This window comes from Pollicipes pollicipes, unplaced genomic scaffold (assembly GCF_011947565.3).
Source record: "Pollicipes pollicipes isolate AB1234 unplaced genomic scaffold, Ppol_2.1 Scaffold_3447;HRSCAF=4054_pilon_pilon_pilon, whole genome shotgun sequence".
In the NCBI taxonomy this organism is placed as follows: domain Eukaryota; kingdom Metazoa; phylum Arthropoda; class Thecostraca; order Pollicipedomorpha; family Pollicipedidae; genus Pollicipes; species Pollicipes pollicipes.
The window spans coordinates 1,725,666-1,749,866 of record NW_023596297.1 but is presented as its reverse complement, the minus strand read 5'-3'; the positions used below and the strand labels follow the sequence as shown (position 1 = coordinate 1,749,866).

Below are 24,201 nucleotides of genomic sequence, written 5' to 3'. Positions count from 1 at the left end.
CATTTGTTAAATGTCATCTATCTTCTTGGATATGATGCATGTAACATGCTGATGACAGAGCATATGCCCTTGGTGCCCCTCCCGTGTAATATAACACTACCCTGGAGCCCCCCTGTGAGAAGGCCCCATTTTGCCTCGGAAACACACTGGAAAAGTCTCCGTCAACCCCGTGTCCGTAGCGCCGTACCTGGTATCATGGTATTTGTAGATCCACAAAAATAATATAGTTGAAATTTCTCAAAAGAAAAGCATGCATATGCATAATGGCTTGACATCACGATGGATGTCGTTTGCGCTGGTGTTGGTGACGGTGTTAGGTGTTGTCTGCTTCCCAACAGCGTAGTGGTGTTTTTGAGTGTACTATCTGCAACAGGGCATCATCGTCTCATTTTATCATCGCGGTGTCAGCAATGTCCTGTGTCAAACTACCATTGTCAGCGTCTTTGCTGCAAATATCAGGTCAGTTCAAGGGAGTGTTCTGCATTTGTAGGCAATTTTTAACTGAAAGATCATATTGAGATCATTTGAGGCAGTTCACAGCCCTGCCCTTCTTGAGATTTAACCCCTTGTCCTTTCTGAGCTACACGCCCGAGAATATGTGCTGACTTTTGGGGAGAATTTTCGTGCTCACCCAGGCATCCAAGGCGGCATAATAACGTCATTTAAATCCTGTTATTACATAAGCCATGCGGCAATGAAGGCCATGAAATATAGAATTGCTGAGCTGCTCATATCTGGCGTTTATGAGCACGACTTCCAGATATGACGGCCGTCACTTGGCTCTTAATCACTGTTGCGCAAGGTACCACGACGTAATCAAGCAATGCCATATTGACTAGCAGTTTACTCAACAGCGAAAGTGTGTTGCCTGGATCAGTGTTTATAACTCAAAGTATGCCAGTGGGTATGAATAAATTTATTCCATCATATCTGATGGTACTGCGATATTTTCCAATATGGGACATTCTCTTCAAGCTTGACGCTTCAGCTAAAATCGGCCTGCACCTTCTGTGAAAACCCAGACACGTTCCAGAGTGCATCGCACCAACAGATTCAACAGCGATCGTATGGCTGCTTTAACGGCTCCAAACATGCTCCCACTTACAGTGACGTTTTTTCTTTTGTGCATTCGTATTTTTGCCATTGGCCCTGGCGCAGGGTAATCCACACGAACACGCGTCTTTTACTTCCAAGAGTCATGATATTATGTCAAGACGGACACTCGCCCATGCGTACAAATCGTGATTCGCGCACGCATGATGGGACAAAAGTACAATATGAGCAAGGCAATCCTAAGACATACGTTCAGACCCGACCAGCAGCCAGCAGTTGTCGCCTCACAGCCCGGGCGAAGCACTGCCTGGGCAACAGCGACTTAATCTCGTCTGCCTGCTAGCTGTAAGTGGCCGGGACACAGTACCCAGACTAATTGAGTGTCCTTTTCAGCCAAATGGCCGAAAAAGACACTCAATTAGTCGGCGTACGTCTTGTAGAGAGAGGCGACACCAAGCCGTCGGTACCGCTCTGTAATTTCTACGACATGCTGTCAACGTAAGGATAACATAAATCGTATCGAGGTAACAGGTAAGATATTCTAAAGCATGGCTGATGCACGCAGCACCATCCCTGCACTATCGCCGCTCCAGCGGTGCGGCAGCGCCGGCACCAGGAGGCGGCCGGGACGTCCGTGGCTCGCTGCACCTGCGTCAGGGACGCGGCGCGCTGTTCGTCGCAGCCGCGGCGCACTCTTAGTGCGCCTCGCACCAGCCGGTCGTCCAGACGCCGTCCACCGGATGTCCAGCATCGTCGCCGGGCGGGAAGTCTGCCGGCACCTCCGTCTTCATCAGCTGTTTCACGCGCGCCTGCAGCCGCGTCACCTCCCCCGGCAGCCGCGCGGCCAGGTCCTCGCGCTCGGTGGGGTCGGCCGTGATGTTGAAGAGGTGGGCGGAATAGCCGAGGGTGTCGTCTGGGTCGGCGAGCTGCGGCGGCGGCGTCGCCGACTCGGGCACCGGGTACCAGTGGCTGTTGACCTGGTTCTGGCCCCACACCAGCTTGAGGTCGCCGTCGCGCAGGGCGGCCTGGAACGTTATGCCGAAGTCGTCGATGTTGTACACCATCTCTGAGCGAGCGCTGGGCGCGTTGCTCGCGATGCTGTCCCACTGGTCGAAGCCGTCGCCGTCGAGGCCGCCGCCGGCGCCGGCCACGCGCAGCAGCGTCGGTAGCCAGTCGGTGATGTGGACCAGGCGGTAGTTGGAGTAGTTGGACGCGGCCAGCAGCGGCGAGTGGACAAAGGCGGGCGTCCGGGTGCCGCCCTCCCACAACGTGCCCTTCGTACCGCGCAGCGGGTAGTTGTTACCGCCGGCGTGCGGCAGCCCACCGTTGTCGCCCATAAACACGATGACAGTGTTGTTGTACATGCCAACCTCCTTGAGCGCGTCAACCACTTTGCCGACAGCGTCGTCGAGGGCCGTCACCATGCCGCTGAAGGTGCGGCGGTCAGCGTTCCGCACGCTCGGGTACATGTCCTCGTATCGCTGCGGCACCTGCAGGGGCATATGCACGTTCTGCATGGCCAGGTAGAGAAACATCGGACTCTGCTGGTCGTGCTCGCGGATGAGGCTCTCCGCCCGGTCGCCGTACAGCTCGGCCGAGTACACACCGCTGAGCTCGGGCGCCGACTTCTCGCCGTCCCAGAAGTCGAGGGTGACACTGTCGCCGATGGCCTCCGTGTGGTTGTAATAGTCCTCGGCGCCCTGCCAGTAGCCCAGGAACGACTGAAAGCCGCGCGCCTGTGGCAGGTACTCGGGCGCACAAAAGCCCAGGTGCCACTTGCCCACCATGTGCGTGCTGTAGCCGGCCTCCTGCAGCAGTTCCGGCAGCAGGGTGTGGTTGAGAGTCAGGCCGGTCGGCTGTGTGCCGAACAGGACGTTGTGCTGCCGAACAGAACGCGTGACCTGAGGTCATGACGCACAGTGCAGCCGAGCTTTGTCTGGTCACGCGGTCTAACTCCGACCGGTGGCGCTCTTTCAGTCGTCAAATAAGCCAGGGCATCATCGCAACATTCTACATGACTCATACCTGGGTCATACGCACGCATGATGCGATAATCGGAAACAGTTAGTCAGAACGGCCATTGCGTTTTGTCATCAAAGCAGCTTTGCCGAGAGGGCCGTGCTGTTAGCAATGGCACCAACCAGACACGCACAATTTGTAAGAGCAGGACAAAAGGCACTGCTGCAACACGGTACGTTTTCCTTAAGCATGCGTAATTTCATGAAAAGATGTTTTGTAGCATCAGTCACACACGTGCACACTATGTGCACGACAGAGCTTTCAGTTTTTCTCAGCGCCGTTGCGGGGCAGTCGTAACCCCACGCTGGCTGTCCCTAGGGCTCGATTGTTCCTAGGCTTTGTGCCGAAGCCTCACCCATTGCAATAGCAATGTTATAGACCGGTGGCGCCACCTATTGCGTCAGAGCTAGGCCTAACTGGGGAGTATATTTGCCGCCAATCATGGACAAGTGAAATCCAGTTTTCCAAGCAAATGGAGACATACAGCGTAGTAATGTCTCGCTTCAACACTATTGAGTTTAACAGCTTTCGGCAAACACTGTGGACAAACCACATCACATTATCCACTTACGATCGAAGCTTGAAACGCGTTAAAGAAAAAGACGTAGAAACATTAGGCCATCGACACGCGAATTCAACAAAACGCTATACCATCGTTTTGGCTCATGCCCTATGCCGCTTAACACAGTAGCTATTTTAGAAGCGCACTTGAACTTTGAGAAAGAGAATACCATATTGTCTTGAATGACGCGCTGGTTCGAACGTCAACCAATGCGCTTATCGCTTGAAATAGTCTTCGCCGCCCGCTGTGCCAATCACACGCGTTCATGGGTGCTGACGTCATTCATACGAGTACGTGCGTCGCTGAAGCCTGCAGGCTCGCAATGTGCGGGTCAGAACAGTCGAGAAGTGGTGCCTGTTTTCTGCAACAGCTGATAGCGGCCTTAAGCAGATTCTGTCGTCACGACATTAGCAGCGGCATCGACTCCAGTTTTGTGGACTCTGAAGGGGGAGGGGGTGGGGTGCGGACTACCACTACCACCACTCGGGCTACCAAGAAAGAAAGAAGCGTGTTGCTGTGACCGGAGATATTACGTTCCTAAATCGGTTGCGGCCTCAGCCGGAAAGATTGACCTAACTCAACACAAAAACCTGATTTCTCCCCGGATTTCGGCAACTTGAATTTACGTCCTCAATGTTAAAATAGACAAACAAAACATAAAGACATCTTTCATAGACTCAACACTGTTTTATTACGAAAGAATGACTTCTCTTTCTAAGTTACGTGAGCTGCTTGTTTGTTAGAAGTATGGAGTGGGGTGTAATTCCCAAAACGTATCTCAGCAAATCTTAGTGAGGGATCATTGATGACTACCGCCGACGGCGACCGTATTGTATAAGCACCACAACCACGATTATGCAACCAATGAAACTGCCACTACTGGCGAAAACATGAATTATTTGTATCTTGGTCACGCTGTACTTTTAAAGGCGACCGCGTGTTGCAGTCATTTTTCTTCATCCCAAGCCAGATGCTATGAAGGGAAAAACTTGACAAACATTTGCGGACTGGCTTAATATACGAACGAGCTCGGATAACAAAACACTAGGTGCCTGCCGAATGCTCTTAAGCACCAATAAACATAATACTAGTAAGGTGTTAACATGCTTATCACGTACCATACCAATGGTGAATATAATTGCTCTGTATTTGTTTAGCAGCCCTTCCCTAAGGTATGCAAAGTGACGTCATGGCTGTCTCAAAACGGTGATCACGTAGTTTGGATTCTGAAATGGCGAAAATAAACCTCATCATTACATCCTGATGACGATGCAGTGAAAGGTTCGACAAGCCAGTGCAGCTATTAGGATCAACTGGTCCAGAGGTTTCATCGGAGTATATTTTGAACTGTGCCTCAAAGGTTGGACACTCCCGTTAAAGGCAGAACATGCCCGTGAGCCCACCGCCGTGGGCGCTGGTTGGCTCGGCGTCAATCCCGCTGCAGGCCGATCCCTCCCCAGTTGCTGCCAGTTCCCTGGCAGCAACTGATCCCTGGCGGTCGAAGAAAATCCACTGAAGTCAGGCTTGAATGATCGGCGTTCATGTACGTTGGCACGCATGTTAACCTACTGCGCCCCGAGGCGGTCATGCTTGCATAAATCCCGTATAAGTGTCGGTAAACACGGAGTGCAGCACTGCTTTTTTATTCATATGGTATTGGATAGCGGTTCGATGGATGTTCAAGAATTAAATTGACGAAGCATAGCACGAATGACATCCTTTTAAGAAAAGACTAAAACATATATGCTGATGTTAACCGTGTGCTGGTTCACACGGAAAAGTACGTTGGGGGAGTGGGAGCTGCACACGGCGCGCGCTTGCCCAGATGGCAGTGTTGCCGCCGCTCACCTGCCTGCCCAGATGGAAGGGGTACCGGCCCGTCATTAGGCCGCTCCTGGAGGGCGTGCAGAGCGGCAGCACGTAGTTCTGCTCCAGGATGACACCCTCGCGAGCCAACTGCTCCAGCCGCGGTGAGATGATGTCCGGGTTGTGCCACGAGACGTCATTGTAGCCTGCGCAGACGGACCAACGTGCCACGAGTATCATCAGCGGGGCTCTGAGCATCACCGGTGGGGCTCTGAGCATCACCAACGGGGCTCTGAGTATCACCAACGGGGATCTGAGTATCACCAACGGGGCTCTGAGTGTCACCAGCGGGGTTCTGAGCACCACCAACGGGGCTCTAAGCATCACCGACAGGGCTCCGAGCATCATCAACGAGGCTCTGAGCATCATCAACGGGGCTCTGGGCATCACCAGCGAGGTTCTGAGAACCACCAACAGGATCTAAGCATCACCATCGGGGCTCTGAGTATCACCAACGGAGATCTGAGTGTCACCAGCGGGGCTCTGAACACCACCAGCGGGGCTCTGAGTATCACCAGCGGGGCTCCGAGCATCACCAGCGCGGCTCTGGGTATCACCAGCGGGGCTCTGAGCACCACCAACGGGGCTCTGAGCATCGCCGACAGGGCTCTGAGCATCACCAACAGGGCTCTGAGCCTCACCAGCTGGGCTCTGAGCCTCACCAGCAGGGCTCTGAGCATCACCAACAGGGCTCTGAGTGTCACCAGCGGGGCTCAGAGGTAGCCGGAGATTTCCATGACGGATGTTGCCTATTCCCATACTAGGAATACAAAACCACGTCACTGGAAGCCATATTCTGTATCGCTGACGTCACTGGTGGTGATGACTGTAAGCCGTTTTCGTGGAGCTGTGGTGTCCACCTCCTTGTGGCCGGGGAGGCAGCCAGTTCGGCAGCGCCGACTGGTCCTTGCATGATATTTGACGCCTGATTTGGCGAAGTGATCGGGATGAGCAATTCTACACAAAGCTTCAGTGTACACTCACGGTAACGACCAAAACGAAGTCCGGATTAAACCGCGACATTGCTGATTTTTCGCTCGTGTTTTAATCAGGCTTGTTGAATGCAGATACCGAGGAGCAGACGCGCGTTATCTGATCTCTGCTGACGCACGATGACGCGTACGTGACGTAAGATACTTTTTCAGTCGCGTTCTATCTTTAGAACATATATGCAGCGCCGTTGTTGGCCCTTTATTACCTTTACTTAGGCTCTTTATAGATACATTTATCTAGCTCATATAGACAACTTGGTTCATTGTCATTTGTCACCATTTTCGTGATTCATCAAACGTAAGCCTCTTGTGACATTTCACGGAATTACACAAGGGCTAGCGCATTTCTAACATTTGCGATAAGAACCTTCTGCAACTGAAGTATTTGTCTGTAGAGTGGTAAGGCAACCGCAACTTATGCGTGCCGACACATATTGCACATGGGCTCCGCATGACCGACAATGTCAGCGGCAGACTTGTCACCCCAACTCTGCAGCCTTGAACAGAACGTCCAACGGGGTCGCGTGGATGGAAAAAGTCCAACAGCCTCTGATGTCACCCCCCTCTCTCACCAGACGCTGTCCCCATGGCCAAATGTCTTGCTTGACGCCCAGTTCATCTTGCACGGTACAGCCGGCCTGCGTGGCGTGACGCATACAATTTACTCACCATATCATTTACTCACCATGCTATTTACTCACCATATAATTTACTCACCAAAGCAATTTGCCGTCCTCGTGATATTACATATCATTCTACTGTCAAGGCAGGTACCGCATCCCTCGCGCCGCTCCTCGGTCGCTACGGCTTACGTAGGCAACGGCGTTTTTAGCGAAAGCCATACCCGACGTGTGGGTGGGTGTGCCCGCGCGCGCGTGTGAGTGTGTGTGTGTCAAAGGTCTTACGACGCGTGCGTGTGTGACAAAGTTCTTATTCGTTACGCTCTTAAACCTCCCAATATCCTCCCCACGGAAATGTACTATTGTACGCAGCTAAGTTGGAAACCTTCCCTCACCTGGTGCAATTATAACATAAGCGACAAAAGTAAGTTGCATCGCTATTCGCATCGGCTTCATTTTTCACAGACGTGCCGACCATTTCTTCGTCCACGTGGCTCAGTTGGTGCAGAGAGACGGACATCGTGGAGCAAGTGTGCGACCAGTCAAAATCTGGCAAGCACGTTTGCCAGATCACACGTTGGCAATTTGCACTCCTGTTTTAATAAATCTGGACGAAAAAGGATCGACTGAACTGGCATTATTCTGCTTAGGCCGATGAACCAGGGTCGCATTACATGCCGCACAACACAGAGTACACACTATCACTTGTCAAGTCGCCACTCTTAAAGCGTTCGGACGCAGCCCGCGAAAGCAGATTCTAGTGCTATTTTTCTGCGGCCATGAACTGCAGACAGAAACAGTTCAAACTAGCGAATTCTAAGACCTGAAAAGTTGCCTCATTCGCGTCTTTTCCTTGGTCATCATGCCATGTACTACGACATGTCTATAGATGAGCATCACTTCTGTGTGTGTGTATAGTTAATAATAACGCAAAACACTGCGAATTTCCTACATGCAACGCAAAAAGAAAACCCCTGACGGAAAGAATCATGCTAAATCAATCTGCACAATATACCGCACAGATCTGTGCTTTAAATTCAAACACGATCATTTTCGGGGCTCGGTCCATTTTACTCTCAAACACAGATGAATCGATGGCAGCAAGCCGCCAGTACACGACCTCGCAAAAACCACGACCATTGCTGCAAGCACCACTCACCGAGATCGTCGGCCAGGATGAAGACGATATTGGGCGGGCCGGGGTGACGTTCAGCGGTGTTGGGACGTTGGGCGGCCTCCGTGCCGCTGACCGCAAGGGTCAGGACCAGCAGTGTGACCTCCGACCAGACCATCGTGTTGCGTCTCTGTGCCGGAGGCGATGTCCGGCCAGCTTTTATACCGACGCCGATACGGACTATCGCCGCTTGCTCTTGGTCGCTTGCAGGACGTCAGCTAACAGCTTCCTTACAGGAGATTGCGGCCTCACCGTGAATTAACAGTTTTGCGACGCGAAAATGACAACTCATCGTTATAAGTTCCCGGTGTCTGATATGCTCTATGGCTCTTTTTGTGCAGAAGGTGCGTTAAAAGATTTAACAGCGCTCAGAAGGCCGTTGTGAACGTGAGTGAACTAAGAATGAATTAAATAAGACTACCCTATTGTGGCACGGCACACACGAGCAGCGCAAGCCCATCGCTGAAACCCCCGACTGTCCGTACGCCCGCCCTGAAACGGTCCCGCACCTTTGGTAAGATATCAAGATGTAATCAAGCCGTGCCCTGCTTTAAAGATCAGTACACCAGCACAATACCCCCCAATTTATATATGCTGATCAGTGACGCACAGGGGCACAGCCAAGGGAGGGCCAGGAACCCCCTCCCCTTAGGCCCACGTGTTTTTCGTCATGGATGACTAAGAACAGGAAGTTATAATACCAGCGTAATGGGTGTTCATCGAGCTACAACCCCTCTCTGAGCCAATCCTGGCTGCGCCCCTGCCCGTGAAGTGCCATGCCGGTAGAATAACAGTGCCGATATCCTCACTCTCATCAACCCTTCCCTCAGCTCTCCGTGGAGGATCGGCGTCAACGCTATAGTTGATGGCGGTCGGGACATTGATGTCAGTTTGTTGTCTCGCGTCTGTGCCGCGTACGCCACCGAATCTCCTTAAACAAAGGCTGGAAAGATACGGTAGGAAAAAGTTTGGCACCATAGCTTAACTTACGATCATTATCTTACTTGTAACTAACGAAGCGGAATTTCCCCAGTATAAATGTCTCTATGAACATGCTGAATTTCTGCAAGACATTTTTTAGTTAAAAATTGCCCAGCAAAGTTGTGTTGTTAGAAAAGAAATGCTGAAAACCGCTTAAAACCTTCTTAAGTTTTTGAAAGTTTCCCAACGTTTTTATTCGAAGAAACGGCTTTTAAATCCTGTCTGTGCACAGCTAACCATATTTCGTATTCTCCTAACTGCCTATTGATCCATATGTCCCCATATTGGTCATAACCACCCATATGGATCATTGTCACTTGTTTTCGTTGTTTCTCTCTTGTCATGACGGACAATTAACAGTCATCATGATGTGGATGTGACAGCTTGTCAGGTCAGCTGAAGCAAAACAAACGAAGTCATAGCCAAACGTGGCAAACGTAGAGCAGTGTCTGTGGGACTGTGTCAGTAACTGACTCTCATTCATCGGAAGGGACCATTCAATATCCAGGTCGCCGCAGTTTGATGCCAGAAAAACTGCCAGGCAGGTTAGGGGCGCACGTGTCAGTTGGAGCGGACCAGCTGGTCGGCACGTGCGCGTTGAGTCGGTATCTCGCAGTAGCAGGCGTCGACATCCGCGCCTTGGGTTATCTGAACACTGAACCCGCAGGCTCCAGCGCAAGCGCATACCGCTTGTAGGCTTCGCAAACAGGAAGCGCGGGTGCGCAGGTGTATCAGTTTAGAGTTGGTGGTAACGTTGGGCTCAGCACGTGGTCTCTTTGGTATTTGGTCTTTGGTCTCTCTTGGCATTGGACTCAGCGTGTGGTCTTAGTTTGCCTCGGCAGATAGGCGGGCAGTGGGCCGGGGCCATCCCTGATAGCGGAGCCTAGCATTCCGCGTTCACAGCGGTTCGGCACCTATCGAACTGTTTGCGATTATGGCTGCAGTCGCCTCACGCTGATGCCCGGCGGAAGAAATCGGGATAAAAAGAGCCTCGATGACAGGTGCGTAGCAAATGAGGAAGCCTCGAAATGGGTCCGACGGTGTGCTGCAGGCATGCAACATAGTTCCATTGCTCTGCACTGCACTGCCGACGCGTGCTACTCCCAGTCCCCGACGCTGTCCAAAACCCAGCAGCAATCGTGATGCCGGTCGATGGATGCGACGGTCAGAGAGCAGACGAGCGTGATGCAGACGAGTAAACGCACATAGCGGTGAAACGGGCCGTGCGTTTCCAGTCGCGTTGTTTATGGACGCAGTTTCTACATTTTAGTCGGAACAGCATCGAACACGGAACATTTCGTAACATGCGTGCGGCCTGGAGCCCTAGAAATGACACTCATATGTTTCGCCCTGGATATTTGTTGGAATCTGGCCGACAGGGCTCTGCTGCGACAGGGGGTTATGATTTCAGAGATCCTGCGCTGAGTTGTCGGCCTTCAAGAGCTGGCTGGATGACGCCTCCGGCACAGTGACGTGACACGCTGGTCTGGTCGGAGGTCACGCTGCTGTTTCTGACCTTTGCGGTCAGCGGCACAGAGGCCGCCCGACATCCCTACACCGTTCAACATCACCCCAGCCCGCCTAACACCATTCAACATCCCCCCAGCCCGCCCAAAACCGCTCAACATCACTCCAGCCCGCCCAACACCATCCAACATCCCCCCCAGGCCGCCCAACACCGCTCAACATCACTCCAGCCCGCCTAACACCGTTCAAAATCACTCCAGCCCGTCCAACACCGTCCAACATCACCCCAGCTCGCCCAAAACTGCTCAACATCACCCCAGCCCGTCCAGCACCGCTCAACATCACCCCAGCCTATCCAACATTGTCTTTATCCCGCCCCACGGCATAGGTCAGTCTCTGTGGGTGAGAGTTCCACCCACCACCCAGGTCAACACCTGGGTGGGTCTCTGCGGCAGATGCCGCTGTTATGATGCTACGTCCCGACGGCTTGCCACAGTCAATATGCTTGTGATTGGGTGTGAAATGAACTGAAACCCAAAAAATAATCGTGTTAGGCTTTTATGTAGACTTTTATATTCGCTAGGAGTTTCCTCGACCAACCCGGGGAATGACAGGAACTGGGGAGTGACGACCTGCTGCCGGATCATCGCAAACCAGCGCGTACGGCGCGAGGTACGCGGGTATGTCCTCCCTTTAACGGGAGTGTTCCACCTTTGAGGCATATTCAAAAACATGCTCTGGTAAAATTTTGGAGCCAGTTGGGACCAGGTTAGTCTGATGGTTGCATTTGACAGTGGTTATTTCCACTGTAACACCATCAGGGCGTAATGGAGAGATCAGTGTTACTTATATTCTGAACCACATTACGCTGCCAACTTTTCGTCACAGCACGACACTTCTCTTCTTTATAGCCTCAGAGTGTAGTGCTAGTCTGCGTCATCTGGCATCATCGCGACTGCCATTATCGTGACGGCGGCAGAATCTGCTGAGGACTGGTGCGAGTTGCACTAAGAGCACCTTCCGCGCCTGCGACCAGCGGCGCGCGGCCCATTCCAGGACTGCGTTTCTTTAAGTTTTTTTTACCTCCTTTAGTGGATATCAAATGCAGCGGTTCTCAGAGTTACAAGCTTTTCAACCCCACAATCAACGAGCAGCTGAAGTATTGCTCCTCATGCCTTGCACCTTCGGTGAGCGGTCGTTATCCTGGATAAAATTCATACAGAAACAAAGGGCTGTCCTGGCCTGGGAAGCTTTTCATCCCCGCAATCAACGAGCGGCTAAAGTATTGCTCCTCATGCCTTGCGCATTCGGTGGGCGGTCGCAATACTGGATGACTGCCATACTGAAACAAAGCCTCTGCTGCATCCGACCTGCTCGGACTAACCTTACACATTTCTTATCGAATAACAATCTGTCAAATTATTTTTTGTACTCTCCTCATGCTGGGTCTTTCCTATTGCAAGCATATTCTCTTTAATTTTTTGTAGTTGAGGGAATGCTTTGGCTAGGACGGATGGAGCCCTATGGAAGGTGAGCACGTCTTAACAAGAAGCTCATTATGACATGGTCTTATTTCATAGCATTACGGCTGAACACAAACCCAAAATAATCTGCATGAAACTTTCAATGTTTTCTTGCTCCGGATTTTTGAAGAAGAAAGTTTGGTTTGAATCGCATTTTTTGCTCGTTCTGGAGAGGAACAGTGCAGTAGGGACGTTTCGTGCTGGCTCAAACGTTGCATCAAATACCACATATTTACATAATTATTGCAGCGTAAAGAACAATCTTCTGGAAAAAAAGATACAATATGAAAGAAGGGAAAATGCCGCACCGTCATGCAAGCTACCTCTTCAGTGACATGCTACTGGGATCAATTCCTTGAAAGAGTTCCGTCTCCGAGCCTGATTAAAGACTATTTTTGGTGAGCTCCAAGCTCACTTAAAGGCAAGTTAAATTTAGATAAATGTAACGTTGCAGCATTTCCTCTTGATTCACCAGGTTTGTATTCAGTGATAGGCAAGTTTCCGCTACTACCGCTATTACTTCCGCTACTACTTTGGGCCCGCTATTATTTCTTGCTAACAAAAATAAATCTAACAGCCAAAAACTCATGTAAGCCTGACAAAATGCATGTTTGCTCCTGCCTGCTGAGGGGTTGACAGCCATGCAGGCATGTTGTTGGCCAGCTACGGGTGAACATAGGACGTGATTTGTCTACGCAGCGGTAGCTGAGCAGCATGGCGCAATTGCGCAGTTCGGTTCAAGGCTACAGATGGCAAGCTGTTCATGTGTGGACACTGAGGCCGGTCTTGAAATTTACGACCCACTGGACCCCCAACCCCGAGTCAACGTACTGGTGCGTACGAATCGGTGATATCCATCATTCACTGCCGCTCACCAAATAATCTTAGTCAGGATGTGTCTGTGGTGCAATTGGCATGCCCGTTACTACGGACTGTCGAAACTTATTTTTTGTTGGGCCATTCTCCGTTTTGTCTTTGCCTCTAATCGCCTTGAGTCTGTTCTTTATGCCGCAATAATTCGGCAAAGTTTGAGTGTTTGCGCGGACCTTTTGGCAGGCAACAGCGCTTACTGGTATGATCGGTTGTGATGGTGTTAACTATATTGCGCTTCGGCGGAAGACAACTTCAAAAGTGATAATGCCTCAGCTGGTTAAGGTTTTGTTATCATGAAAACAGCTGTGCATGGAATCAGAATGCTCTGCTTATTCTGAAAAAGTACTTTGGACCACGTGTGCCTGGTGCTTTCCTGCGCGTTCTTCTCCCTGACCAGCCTCTCAGGAAAACTCGGCGTAGACGTTCAAGCTGAGCAATTTATGCTAGAATTATTTCATTCGGGATTGTGCTGACTGCTCTTTCCGTAAGCCATATGACACTGATGCCAAATACTGGTCGTATAAGCTATCCTTAACATCATCTGTAGCGCTAGTTTAGCTCGTTTGAGAAGGACACTCAGTTGGAGACAGTTTATTTCCCAAATTGAATGTGGTCATGACATGTGTTATAGCTATCACAACTATTCTGGCGTACTTGAAGGACAACGTAGCCCAATGCCACACTGTTGGTAACATCGCGGCATGAATGAGCGAAGTTTTGATGTGCATAAGCCTGAAAATAAGCTCTCCAACCCTGTTCCGCCGGCAAAAGACTCTTGGAGATGGGGTTTAAACCCGAAGAAATGACCAGCTGACTGAAAGGCACTGAAATGTGACCGTTTTCTGATCGCAGATGCGGTACACGCGCTCCCGGCCATGGCCTAAATGTGCCTCGAGCGTGTCGGTGTGTGGAAGCATGTCCAACCTGAAAACGGGGCCGTTCGATGTCCAAATACAATGTTGACGGCAACAACTTACTAGAATTCCTGTACTTATCATGTTGAATGCGGCCCGCAATTACGACGAAATCATCCTCCCACTCTCCAGCCGCTTATCGTACTGGATCCAGAGCTTCCTGCACTAGTTTGGTTTCTAGCCAGATTCGGCACGGGTCCTGCTGCCTGTCACAACCGAGCGTGCTGCAACAGACCAAAGAAGCCGCATTTCGTGTAAACACGAGTAAGTATAACGTAACTATAAGAGGAAGCCTGTTTGAAGCTGCTTAAACAGTAATGCGATTGGTGTTGAATTTTTCAGTGTGATTTGGTCTGTAACGTATCTGGAATCTTTCACAGAAAACGTAAGTCAACTTTTGCTGTCGCGTCAAGCTTAACTGACCTGGTATTCACTGCAGCAGACACTGATGATATTAGTTTGGCGCAAGTCGTTACTTTTTTTTCTTTTTTTTCTACGCCGTTACCCAAGAACAGGTAACCAGGAGTGCCCCTCCCTCAATCCCAGCGACGCAGTAAACCGTACGTTAACACCAGAAAACATAAAATCAAGTCGCGGCACTCCCAGCTAGGAAGATGAAACAAACTTAAAAACAAAAACAGGCGAGGAGGTGGAGCAAACCCGAGGGAATTGTGTTATGTGAGAGGGAGGGAAAAATCATAGATGAAAAGGCTTAAAGTAGTCATTAGCCAAAATCAGCTAATGACAGCCCGCTACAACCGCCCAATAATCTACAACCACTAAATTCCCGGTGTTAGTAAGGGTTATACAGTCACAAGTCGGAGGGGGCAATTACCTGGTCATTTTTGTGCTGGGTTTTGGGCTGGATTTCCAGGGACTCCACCCAGCTAAGCAGAGCTTGTTGCTGGGAGAACTCCCGGAGCCAGCGCCATTAATCTGGGTATATGTGCATGACTTTATATCAGAAATTGATAATGAAACATGAAGGAGGTCAAATATGAAGTGCGTTGGATATGTACAGCACAAGGATGGCAATGTCTTCAAATATGTTTGTTACGTTAATATGTGTTCACGAAATGCTTGCGGATGATGTTCTTAATGATGGTTTTCGATACAGGAATATCAGCTATTCTTGGAAAATATGGAACCATAATGTCGTTCCACAGCTTAGGGCCAAGGCAGGATGCTGTAAATAGTCCATAATTACGATAAGAGAAAGGGTTTGTTGAGAAAGGGTTCTAAATGTTTTGCTCGCCTCATATCCATGTCATTGGATTCGTAGAGATTGTAAATTAAATCGAATGATGCATGGAGCTGTGAAGTTAAAAATTTGTGCATCACAATTAACATTTGAGATTTAGCAATATCTGATAGTTTCAAAATTTTGCATCGTTTAAACATTGGCTCTGAGCTTTGCGGAGGATACACATTTTCTATAAGACGCACAGCCCTTTTTTGCAAAATTACCAATCGATCTAGTTGAGAAGCATAATTCATGCCCCAAACCAAGCAGCAGTAATTTAGGTAAGGAAGAATCAAAGTGTTATAGAGTAGATGTGACGTTGTTTTATCAATAAAGTACCTAACCCTACTTATTATTCCAATATTTCTACTTACTATGCTCGCAACAAAATTAGTGTGGCTTGTAAACTTAAGAGATTTGTCAATGATTACACCAAGGTATTTAATTTCTTTTTTCTCTTCAATAGGTGAATTATTAATTTGCACATTTAGTCGGAAGTGCGAAGAAAGGGTTGTGTAATGCTGTGTGAATGTTTTTGATACGTTCAGGGAGAGAAAATTAGCAGCAAACCAAGAAGTCATTAGAAGCAAAAGCGTACTGACATTGTTTTGAAGTTCGACAATACTTTTATTTTTGAAAACAATCGCAGTATCATCAGCATAAGACAGACAAATCATGTTACTGCTTAATTTAGGTAGGTCATTTATGTACATTAAAAAGAGGATTGGGCCGAGAATGGATCCTTGGGGTACCCCCTTTGTTACGTTTTTGATTGTTGATAGATCATTCCTTATTTTTACACATTGAGTTCTGCCAGACAAATATGAAGGAATGATTTCATGAGATTTTCGTCGAATACCATATTTAGTAAGTTTACGTAGAAGAAGGCTAATGTTTACAGTGTCAACGGCTTTTTTCATATCTAAATACAAACCTAACACATATTCCTCACTTTCAAAAGCCTTTGTAATAGTTTCCTGCAGAAGAAGAATTAGCATACAAGTACTTTTGTTCTTCTGAAATCCGAACTGATTTTGGTGAATTAGCTGGTTTTGGTTTAGACGAAGGACGAGTCTATTATATATAAGTTTTTCAAGTATTTTGGACATAAACGGCAAAATACTGATAGGTCTGTAATTATCTACAAGTTGCGAGTCCCCACTTTTAAAGATGGGTTTAATCACGGCCCTTTTGAAAATGCTTGGAAATATCCCCGAGGACAAACAGCTGTTGAAAAGATGGAGAATTGGTTTGAGTACAACCTTATAAGATAACTTGAATATTTTTGAATTAATATTGTCGACTCCAGCTCCGACGTTGTTTAGCCCATCGATGAGAAGAATTAATTCCTGTTCATTAGTGGGGGGCAGATCCATTTCATTTTCGACATTTGTGATGAGCTGGAGGGGGTCGGAAGATGATTTAGGCATCTCGTCTTTTAACTGTTGTCCAATCTCGCTGAAGAAGAGGTTAAATGATTCTGCGATATCCGGATCGTCTGTGATAATTTTGTTATTAGTACCAATAATCCTGGTTGGATCTGCATCCTTTTTTTGTTTTGAATTGATGAGAGTGTGTAATGTTATCCATGTTTCCTTGGAATTCCCAGAATGTTTACTGAGTTCGTTACTGTAGTATTTCTTTTTGGCTGGCCTAAGAGATGTAGTTAGAATGTTGCGGTAGCAAGTGTATGTTGCAATATTGTGGGGACTGGGGTTCTTCAATTTCTGTTCAAATAACTTGCTTCTATGTGTAATTGATAGAAGAAGTGCAGGTGACACCCATGGTTTGCGTGAGCTGGTCTTTCTAGAAATGTGCCTCGTGTGAGAAAACCTGGTGATCCCAGCATTGTAAATATACACAATTTGATTTGCAATAGCATCAGGTTCTGGCTCATTTTCAATATCAACCAGATGGTCAACAAGGAATTGTTTAAATTCTTCCAGCCTTCTGTAATCAAATGTGGTAATGGGTGTTTGAACATCAGGTGAGTGTGGGTGTGAGGCATAGTTCGTGGAAGCAAAAATAGGGAAATGATCAGACAAATCATGGAGGAGAATGCCTGTATGCATCACTTTAATAAGTCATTGCAAAATATGTTATCTAGAAGAGTGCATGATGGATAGCAAGACCGAGTTGTCCTGGATATTGTAGGAAAGAAGCCATTTGAACACATGTTGGTGAAAAATGCATGCACATTAGGATTGATATCAAGTGAGAACAGATCAAAGTTGAAATCACCAGTAATAAATGTAACTTTGTTCATTTTATTAAGCCAAATTAGGCATTGCTCTAGCTCTGAGTTGAAGTGGTGTTCGTCAGTGTTGGGTGACCTATAAATTTGGCAAATGATAATATTAGCATTATCACAGAGTAGTTCAGCACAAACCACTTCAGCTGTAGAGAAAACTGGGTTCCAAAGTTGTATAGGATGAAGATGATCAGCAATGTATACTGCTGATCCACCACCTACCCCTTTTGATCTGCTGCAGTAGAAAGCTCAGTATCCAGGTAAGTCATAATGAGATTCCAAAGCTGGAGACAGCCATGTTTCAGATACAGAAATGACATGCCATGTTATATCAGTCTGGGCAAGTAGACTACTTCGATCATCGTGCTTCTTCAGGATTGAGCGAATGTTAACATGCATGAGGTTTAGTGCACTGGTATTATGTGGAATAACAGTTTTTATCTTTTCAGGTAAATAGAATGTGCATGCTTCTCTTAGTTTTTCATATTCATCATATGATGGTGAATGATCACTACCATCAATGTTTAAAGCAAATGGATTAAACACCTTATTATTTGAGGTTGAACCCATACAGTAAGGTGTTGATGGAAAGGAAGGTAAAGAAATGTGGATGAACAAGAATGAAGGTCATAGAGGGAGTTCAGAAAAGGGAGATTATTTTTATCAGTTTAAGATGTTTTTGGATATGATGATCCAGACTTTGAAATGAGAAAGCGTGTGTTGAATGATAGATGCCAAAAACAGATTGTGTTGATGGGACTTTTCTGCTAGTCACTGCTTTAGCAGGCAGGCATGACATGAGAACACAGGCAATGAGCTTGATAAGTACCTAGAATAAACAAACATTATTATGGGCAACATAAGCCACCAAGCCAGGCACCACTGGCAAATTCCTCTTTACTAGAAATAAGGCATTATAATACAGTGAGTTGTATGTACATCACAGCCATGGTGTCATACACCAGTTTTCAAGAAAATCATGAATATATGGGCAGTTAACTGAGGAATGTGCCAGCGGTGGCCTATCCAGGTGACGTCACTAACCAATGGACTCACTAATTTTTAGAACTTGAGAGCCTGGTCTCAGGCCCAGCCCGCCTGCCTTCAACTGTTACAAACTCTTCAAGATTAGCAGCTCTGTTTAGCACATGACCAGCAGGAATGCGGTTCAGGGTCTGAGAGTATATTAATCTATTCTGGCCTGCTACACTTATGTTCGCTGAAGAGGACAGTGTGGGTGAGTCTGTCATGGCTTTAATGATCTGCTCACGTGTGAACCATGGCTGTATGCGGTGCATATCTTTTGTCACGTGAGTTCCTTGCCAGGATGATGCTGTTTTTAGTGCGGAAGTTCATGACCTGGTCATTTTCACGCTTCATATCGGCAAGAACCTTGACTTGTCGAGCTCGCTTATCAGTCAGGTTTTCATGAATGATGATGCCTGGACCATCAGTCTGCCCGAATTTAGCCTGGTAAACATTGTTCCGATCATCCATCTCCTGGAATTTCACCAGCACCCTTTTTTTGTTTTTCAGACAGTGGCACGCCACCACGCCACCCTTTACGCCTACCTTGAGTTTTTCTTTGATGACCTTGAGGGCAACACTTCTGGTCTCCTCAGTTGTCTCATCTGCCTTTGGCTCAGGGATGCCATCTCCACTCAGAATGAGGGAAGACTTACGCGAGTATTGCTCCGTCTCATCGACGGCAGCCTCCAGATGTTTCACCATTTCACGAAGCTCGGAGTTTTCCCGTTTCAGTTTCTGAGTTTCATCTCTCAGGGAAGCTATCTCACGTTTAAATAGCTCCATCTCTTTTCCCACCGCCTCAGCTACGAGATCCTTGATTTGTTCCATCTCCCCTCTGAACCCCGGAATGAACTGGTTTGGTTAAGCTACGTTAGATTTAACTATTTCACATGAAAAAGTGGCAAAGTACACCTACTTGATTACATGCAAAGAAAAGAAAGAATTTACCTGAAGATATGCGTTAGCTACCTAGTACAAACCCTGCCTAAATCACTGAGTTTCGTTCGATCCAGATGAGATGCGTCGCGTTCGTCACAACAATGCACGTCCGCACAAATGAAGCTCCTGGAACACGAATGAATACTACAATGATACTACATTGATTGGAATGAGGCAATGACGCCCTTTTGGGGATCGTTCACTGAAAAAACCCATTGTGCTGTTGGAAAACGGACAAATGGCTGACAGGTGTTTTGAAAAAGTTCAAATGTATTTTGGGGTAAATCTACCAAGACTATCTGATACCATTCATGCAGTCAGTCTAGTTCAATGATATCTTGCAGAGCACTTGAAAACATATCAAATTTACGCCATCTATTGCAAAACTTGAGTGGGAATTATGCTGTGTGAATGATAAGGCAGAGACAAGTGTTTAGTGCGTTATTTTATCCTTGCAGTTCGTGCATGTTTTGGTTTTTGTTTTATAGCCGTACTTGACTTTTCAAGAACAGTGTTTAACATATCTTGACTCATTTGCTTTTAATACTTTGAAACGCACTAAAGGCGGCTATTTAAGAGCCGTTTTTGTACTCAAACTTGTTAAGAAAGGTACTAGAAATATTTTAGGTCATTTCCTTTCGATATTTAGAAACACAGCGACGGTGGCGCGGACGTTTTTGAATTAAAATGTGAAAGATGAGTCGTGAGAAAATAATTTGCCTTTGTAAAAACGATCGACTGATGGGCCAGTGTGAACACATGCAACATTCGTGCCAGGCGAATCTGGATTATCCGGCTAAAAAGGATTCGCGTTGTTCTGCCATATGTTCCTATCAGAACACTAACGAGGATAAAACTAAGTTTCACGACCCTGACCCAGCGGCAATGCGAAGATCACAATCAGCATTACGTCATGAGCACAACCTTCTGTATCTCATAGTTGCTCATGTTTCTGATGAATAAAAATATTGAATCACAAATGTGGCTATTCATATATAACAAAAAGGCCTTGCGTAGGCGATTTCAGGGCCAAAACAGGATATGATACATACAAACATCATATAGTGCTGCCAATGGAAACTATTGTTGTAGTTCGGGGATGTATCAATTAAAAAAGCGGGCAAAGTCTACCCAAGAGATGAATAGGCCAGCAGTCTTGCGAACATGAGAACGTGTCACCTTGCAGGTAATGCACTGCCAAATGCCATTCTTGTTGCATTGAAATCCATCCCGAGAGCACACAAAATGCCTCAGTGATTAAAAGGGAGACTTCTGTCATCCAGCATGTTGACATTATTTGGGTTGACAGCTTCGGGAAACTGTGATATGTCATGGATTTACAACTCAGACAAGAGCAAACTAATCCTGTCTCCCTTTTCAGACATGTGAACAGGTCATCGGCGAACCAGAAAGCGTTGAACACAAAAAAGTGCCACTGTCCAGCAGCTCAGGGACCATCCAAGCGGATAAACAATGCGGCTTAAGACAGGTCTGTTTCATTTATCAAATCGCAGATGCGTAGATCTTCACTTTCGACACGGAAGAGAACTGCGAACAGGACCGAATGAAAATCAACGTCTGTTCAGTTATTGCAGGATGCGCCGTTTGGCTTCTTTTAAGCGACAGAAAGGCGTCGTGTGGAGCCACATTATTTAAGCTTATTACAAGCCGCGAAGCATAAAGTGTGTATGAGCCGTTCTGTGGGTGCGACCCTGCAGTACCAACAGGTGTGACGCCTTATTCAGATTGGCAAGTCGATGAGTAATTGGCGATCTATGGGCGCGCCAACCACAGAGATTGTTTGTGCCTGTTTGTGGCTTCGGTCCGGCAAGGTGATGCCTGAATCTGTTCATCATGTGAACTACAAATGACAGCTAAGGGTGCACGGATGAATCTAAACCCTTCTTCAATCCATGCAGATGAATTGCTTGTCTCTGTCATGACTGTTATTCGTAAAAGGTTAATAATCAAACACGGCCAGTAGTTAGCACGCCTGGGTTATCCACCAGTAACCTTGCTTGAGCGCAGTGCGAAGAGGAGTCCACTCATTATTGTGGGCGAAATTGTTCACTTTGATTTTTACTCAACGCGATCAACGTATCAAAAGTAAACATGTCATTTTTGCTGAAATACTGGCCACGTTTCGTTGCACTTATTGTCTTTACGGATGGGCTGAGCAACTTGTTTTAAAGACCTGCTTTTAAATAGGCGACATTGCTACTCTCCAGTTGATTGCTGCCCTCCATACGGTTAGACATAAAGCTAAATATTTAATTTATAGAAGGTGCATTAAACTGCCCTGCATAATTCATTTCCACTCTCTATCTGGCTGAAAAACCGCAATAATGCAAGCAACTTAAGTGGGCAATTCATGATCAGCACCGTTGCGGACGTTACTCCGATTCGAACTGGATTCAGTTCTGTGCCAGACCACTGACAATGGCCAACATGGGATTTTTGTCATGGCGGGATCTCTTCTCAGACAGATGTTCTGGTTTTAGGTCGCTGTGGCATCGCCTTGTCGGGACGATCGTCCGTTCTAGACCTGTGTTTCTTCACCGCTTTGTAGTTTTTGTATTCCACTTTGATGACATGACAGCGTTGCGAGATGAATTCGTCTGATCTGACAGCTATGATGTATTTATGTTGCGAATTCTGGAGATATCAAAGGAATTGCGTTCTTAGCGCTTCTTAACGCTGCAAATAGCGTGGACTGTGATCAGTGTTCACGTAAATATCAGCTTGTAAACAGCGCGACGACAGGGGCAGGCAGGGCAGTTTCGTTCAACTTGAAAGCCGTGTCCTAGGTCAAGTAAGACTTGCTCGACCAACAACCTCGTCCGAGACACTCCGGGAGGATTCGGTTCAGCGAGAGATCCGCTGCTCAGCTGCATAACCTGGCCAGGCAGTAAATCTGGTGCAGCCTTTCGAAACAACACATCGTAGGTTCTGGTTGGAGCGTTAAAATGTGATGATGACCAGAGGCAGACATTTATTACACGTCATCAGCATTGTCTAAATTTTAGATTTGACTGCATGGCGGCTGCATAATAAAGACGATGGTGAACACAAAGCGTGAGTCTGGGCCGTATTCACTAGTGGTCAGGTCAGCATATACTAGTCAATATGAACGGTGATCGCCCTGCTTACACAGATTTCTGCCACGCTTTCAAAGGCCGATGCCTAACATTTCCTGAAATCATCGTGCAAATTTTATCATGTGAAAATTATACCTCTGAATTCGTGTATCTGCATGCATTCGCGCCAATGATGGCTTAGGCCTTACTGCGTCCCTGAGGTCGGGGGAGCGGTAACAAGTCATGCTTGGGGTTAAAACTGAAAACTGAGGGAACAACCTCACTTGAAAGTGGCACTTTAGGTGGGGAAACGTAAAATAAAACTGTGGGTAAGATTCGTGCGGACAAAATGACACTGGACATATCGGAGGGAACATGTGCCCCCCCCCCCTCCCCCTACTCCAATGGTTATATCCGCAATTGTCAGCATGAACCGTTGAACGTCGCCGGGGCATTTCGTACTGACCGCTGCTCCAATGTGGCCTTGACCTTTAAATAGCTCAGGTGGTAGATGACGCTGCTAGTGAGTCAAGCAGCCTAGGTGGCGCTGCGAGCGGACTACCAGGTAGTGCCACCTACCAGGCATGGCAGGCAGCGACCAACGCGAACACACCCAGTATGGCGCTGGGACGGAAAGTATGTGAGTGTGGAGAGAGTTGGGTCCGCTCCAGACTCCTTCAACCCATTTGTCGTCTTTTTTGTCGCGATTTAACCAAGCTAAATTGCGATATGTGGTACGTGCCTTGTTCATGCTGTTGCAGATTTGTTCCTCTCAAAATCTCCACAGATCATGACTGGCTCACCCTGCCATTATTCCACTGCAATGGGACGTAAAGCGTCCAGTCGCAGTCTTGTCGCTTCCCAAATTTCAGGCGAGGTTCCAGCATTAACTTGTCACTGAACGTTTGCTAAAATGATATAGGTGTCTGATGTGCTGTTAAGGGTGCACATGTTGGCCAGGCACTCTGATTATCATTTCCGCTCGGAAGCCCTAAAAGAAACGTTCCTTTGGAAGTCACCTTGCTCAAGGTGTTTTTTAGATTTTATGGGATGTCGATACATGAATATTTAATTAAAGCTCAGGCCTTTAAAGTCAACAGCAAAACAAAACGCGTACTTCGGCTGTGTCACAGACCTTTTACTCAGGCAAGACAGCCTCTCGGTAACCCTGCCCCTGGTGACCACAGACATCGTACTTCGTCTCGTCTTGTGTTTTATGCTGTTTCATGTCACTGGCTATCCGGCGCACACACCTGGTCCCATGGCTGTTCACATAGCCGTCGCGATTGCAAGGAGAAGTACATGGCAGGGATAGCACAGTAAGAGTTTGGGATGGAGTGTAGCAAATAAACCACAACGACAGGTTTTGCATCACCCTTATACCTGACAGTAAATCTTACTTACATGAAATAACTATAATGTAGAACAGCTATTCAAAGTTTTGATCTTCTCCGTACTAGAATGTTCGAGTTGTAGGCACGTTAAGAATTTCAGTAATCTTCAGATGCCTGACGATCTGGTCTCACTCATATGACTGGAAAGGTATGCAATGCATTTAAAATCACCGTGCTCTGCTTTGCCTATGGCTCGGCAACGCCTCAAAATCTTCTAATCTTTA

General features: G+C 47.5%; 1 protein-coding gene and 1 long non-coding RNA gene across 11 annotated transcripts in view; one reads left to right on the top strand and one right to left on the bottom strand.

Moving 5' to 3' along the window:
- Window positions 1–715: 715 nt before the first annotated feature.
- Window positions 716–19,624, bottom strand: LOC119092731 (arylsulfatase I). 10 transcript variants are annotated; one of them, XM_037215710.1, is made up of 3 exons: window positions 19,111–19,624; window positions 5,483–5,646; window positions 716–2,933 (listed from the first exon to the last, which is right to left on the bottom strand). In XM_037215710.1, the coding sequence occupies exons 2-3, from the start codon at window positions 5,516–5,518 to the stop codon at window positions 1,749–1,751; spliced, it is 1,221 nt and encodes a 406-aa protein (XP_037071605.1). In that variant the 5' UTR covers window positions 5,519–5,646; window positions 19,111–19,624; the 3' UTR covers window positions 716–1,748. The 10 variants fall into 10 exon arrangements, with proteins under 10 accessions (XP_037071605.1, XP_037071601.1, XP_037071597.1 ...); XM_037215706.1 differs by having other exon boundaries at window positions 19,221–19,624; XM_037215702.1 differs by having other exon boundaries at window positions 5,483–7,661; window positions 19,516–19,624.
- LOC119092735 (uncharacterized) overlaps window positions 10,942–24,201 on the top strand; it is a 28,196-nt gene continuing 14,936 nt past the window's right edge. Inside the window, exons 1-2 of the long non-coding RNA XR_005093535.1 lie at window positions 10,942–13,090; window positions 20,888–20,995. This is a non-coding gene — a long non-coding RNA (uncharacterized LOC119092735). The remainder of the gene's footprint in view (window positions 13,091–20,887; window positions 20,996–24,201) is intronic.

Coding starts and splice junctions, on each gene's coding strand:
- LOC119092731 (XM_037215702.1), bottom strand. CDS start 5,887: ATGCCCAGAGCCCCGTTGATGATGCTCAGAGCCTCGTTGATGATGCTC. Junction 2,934..5,482: donor CCTTCCATCTGGGCAGGCAG/GTGAGCGGCGGC, acceptor TCTGTTCGGCAG/CACAACGTCCTGTTCGGCAC.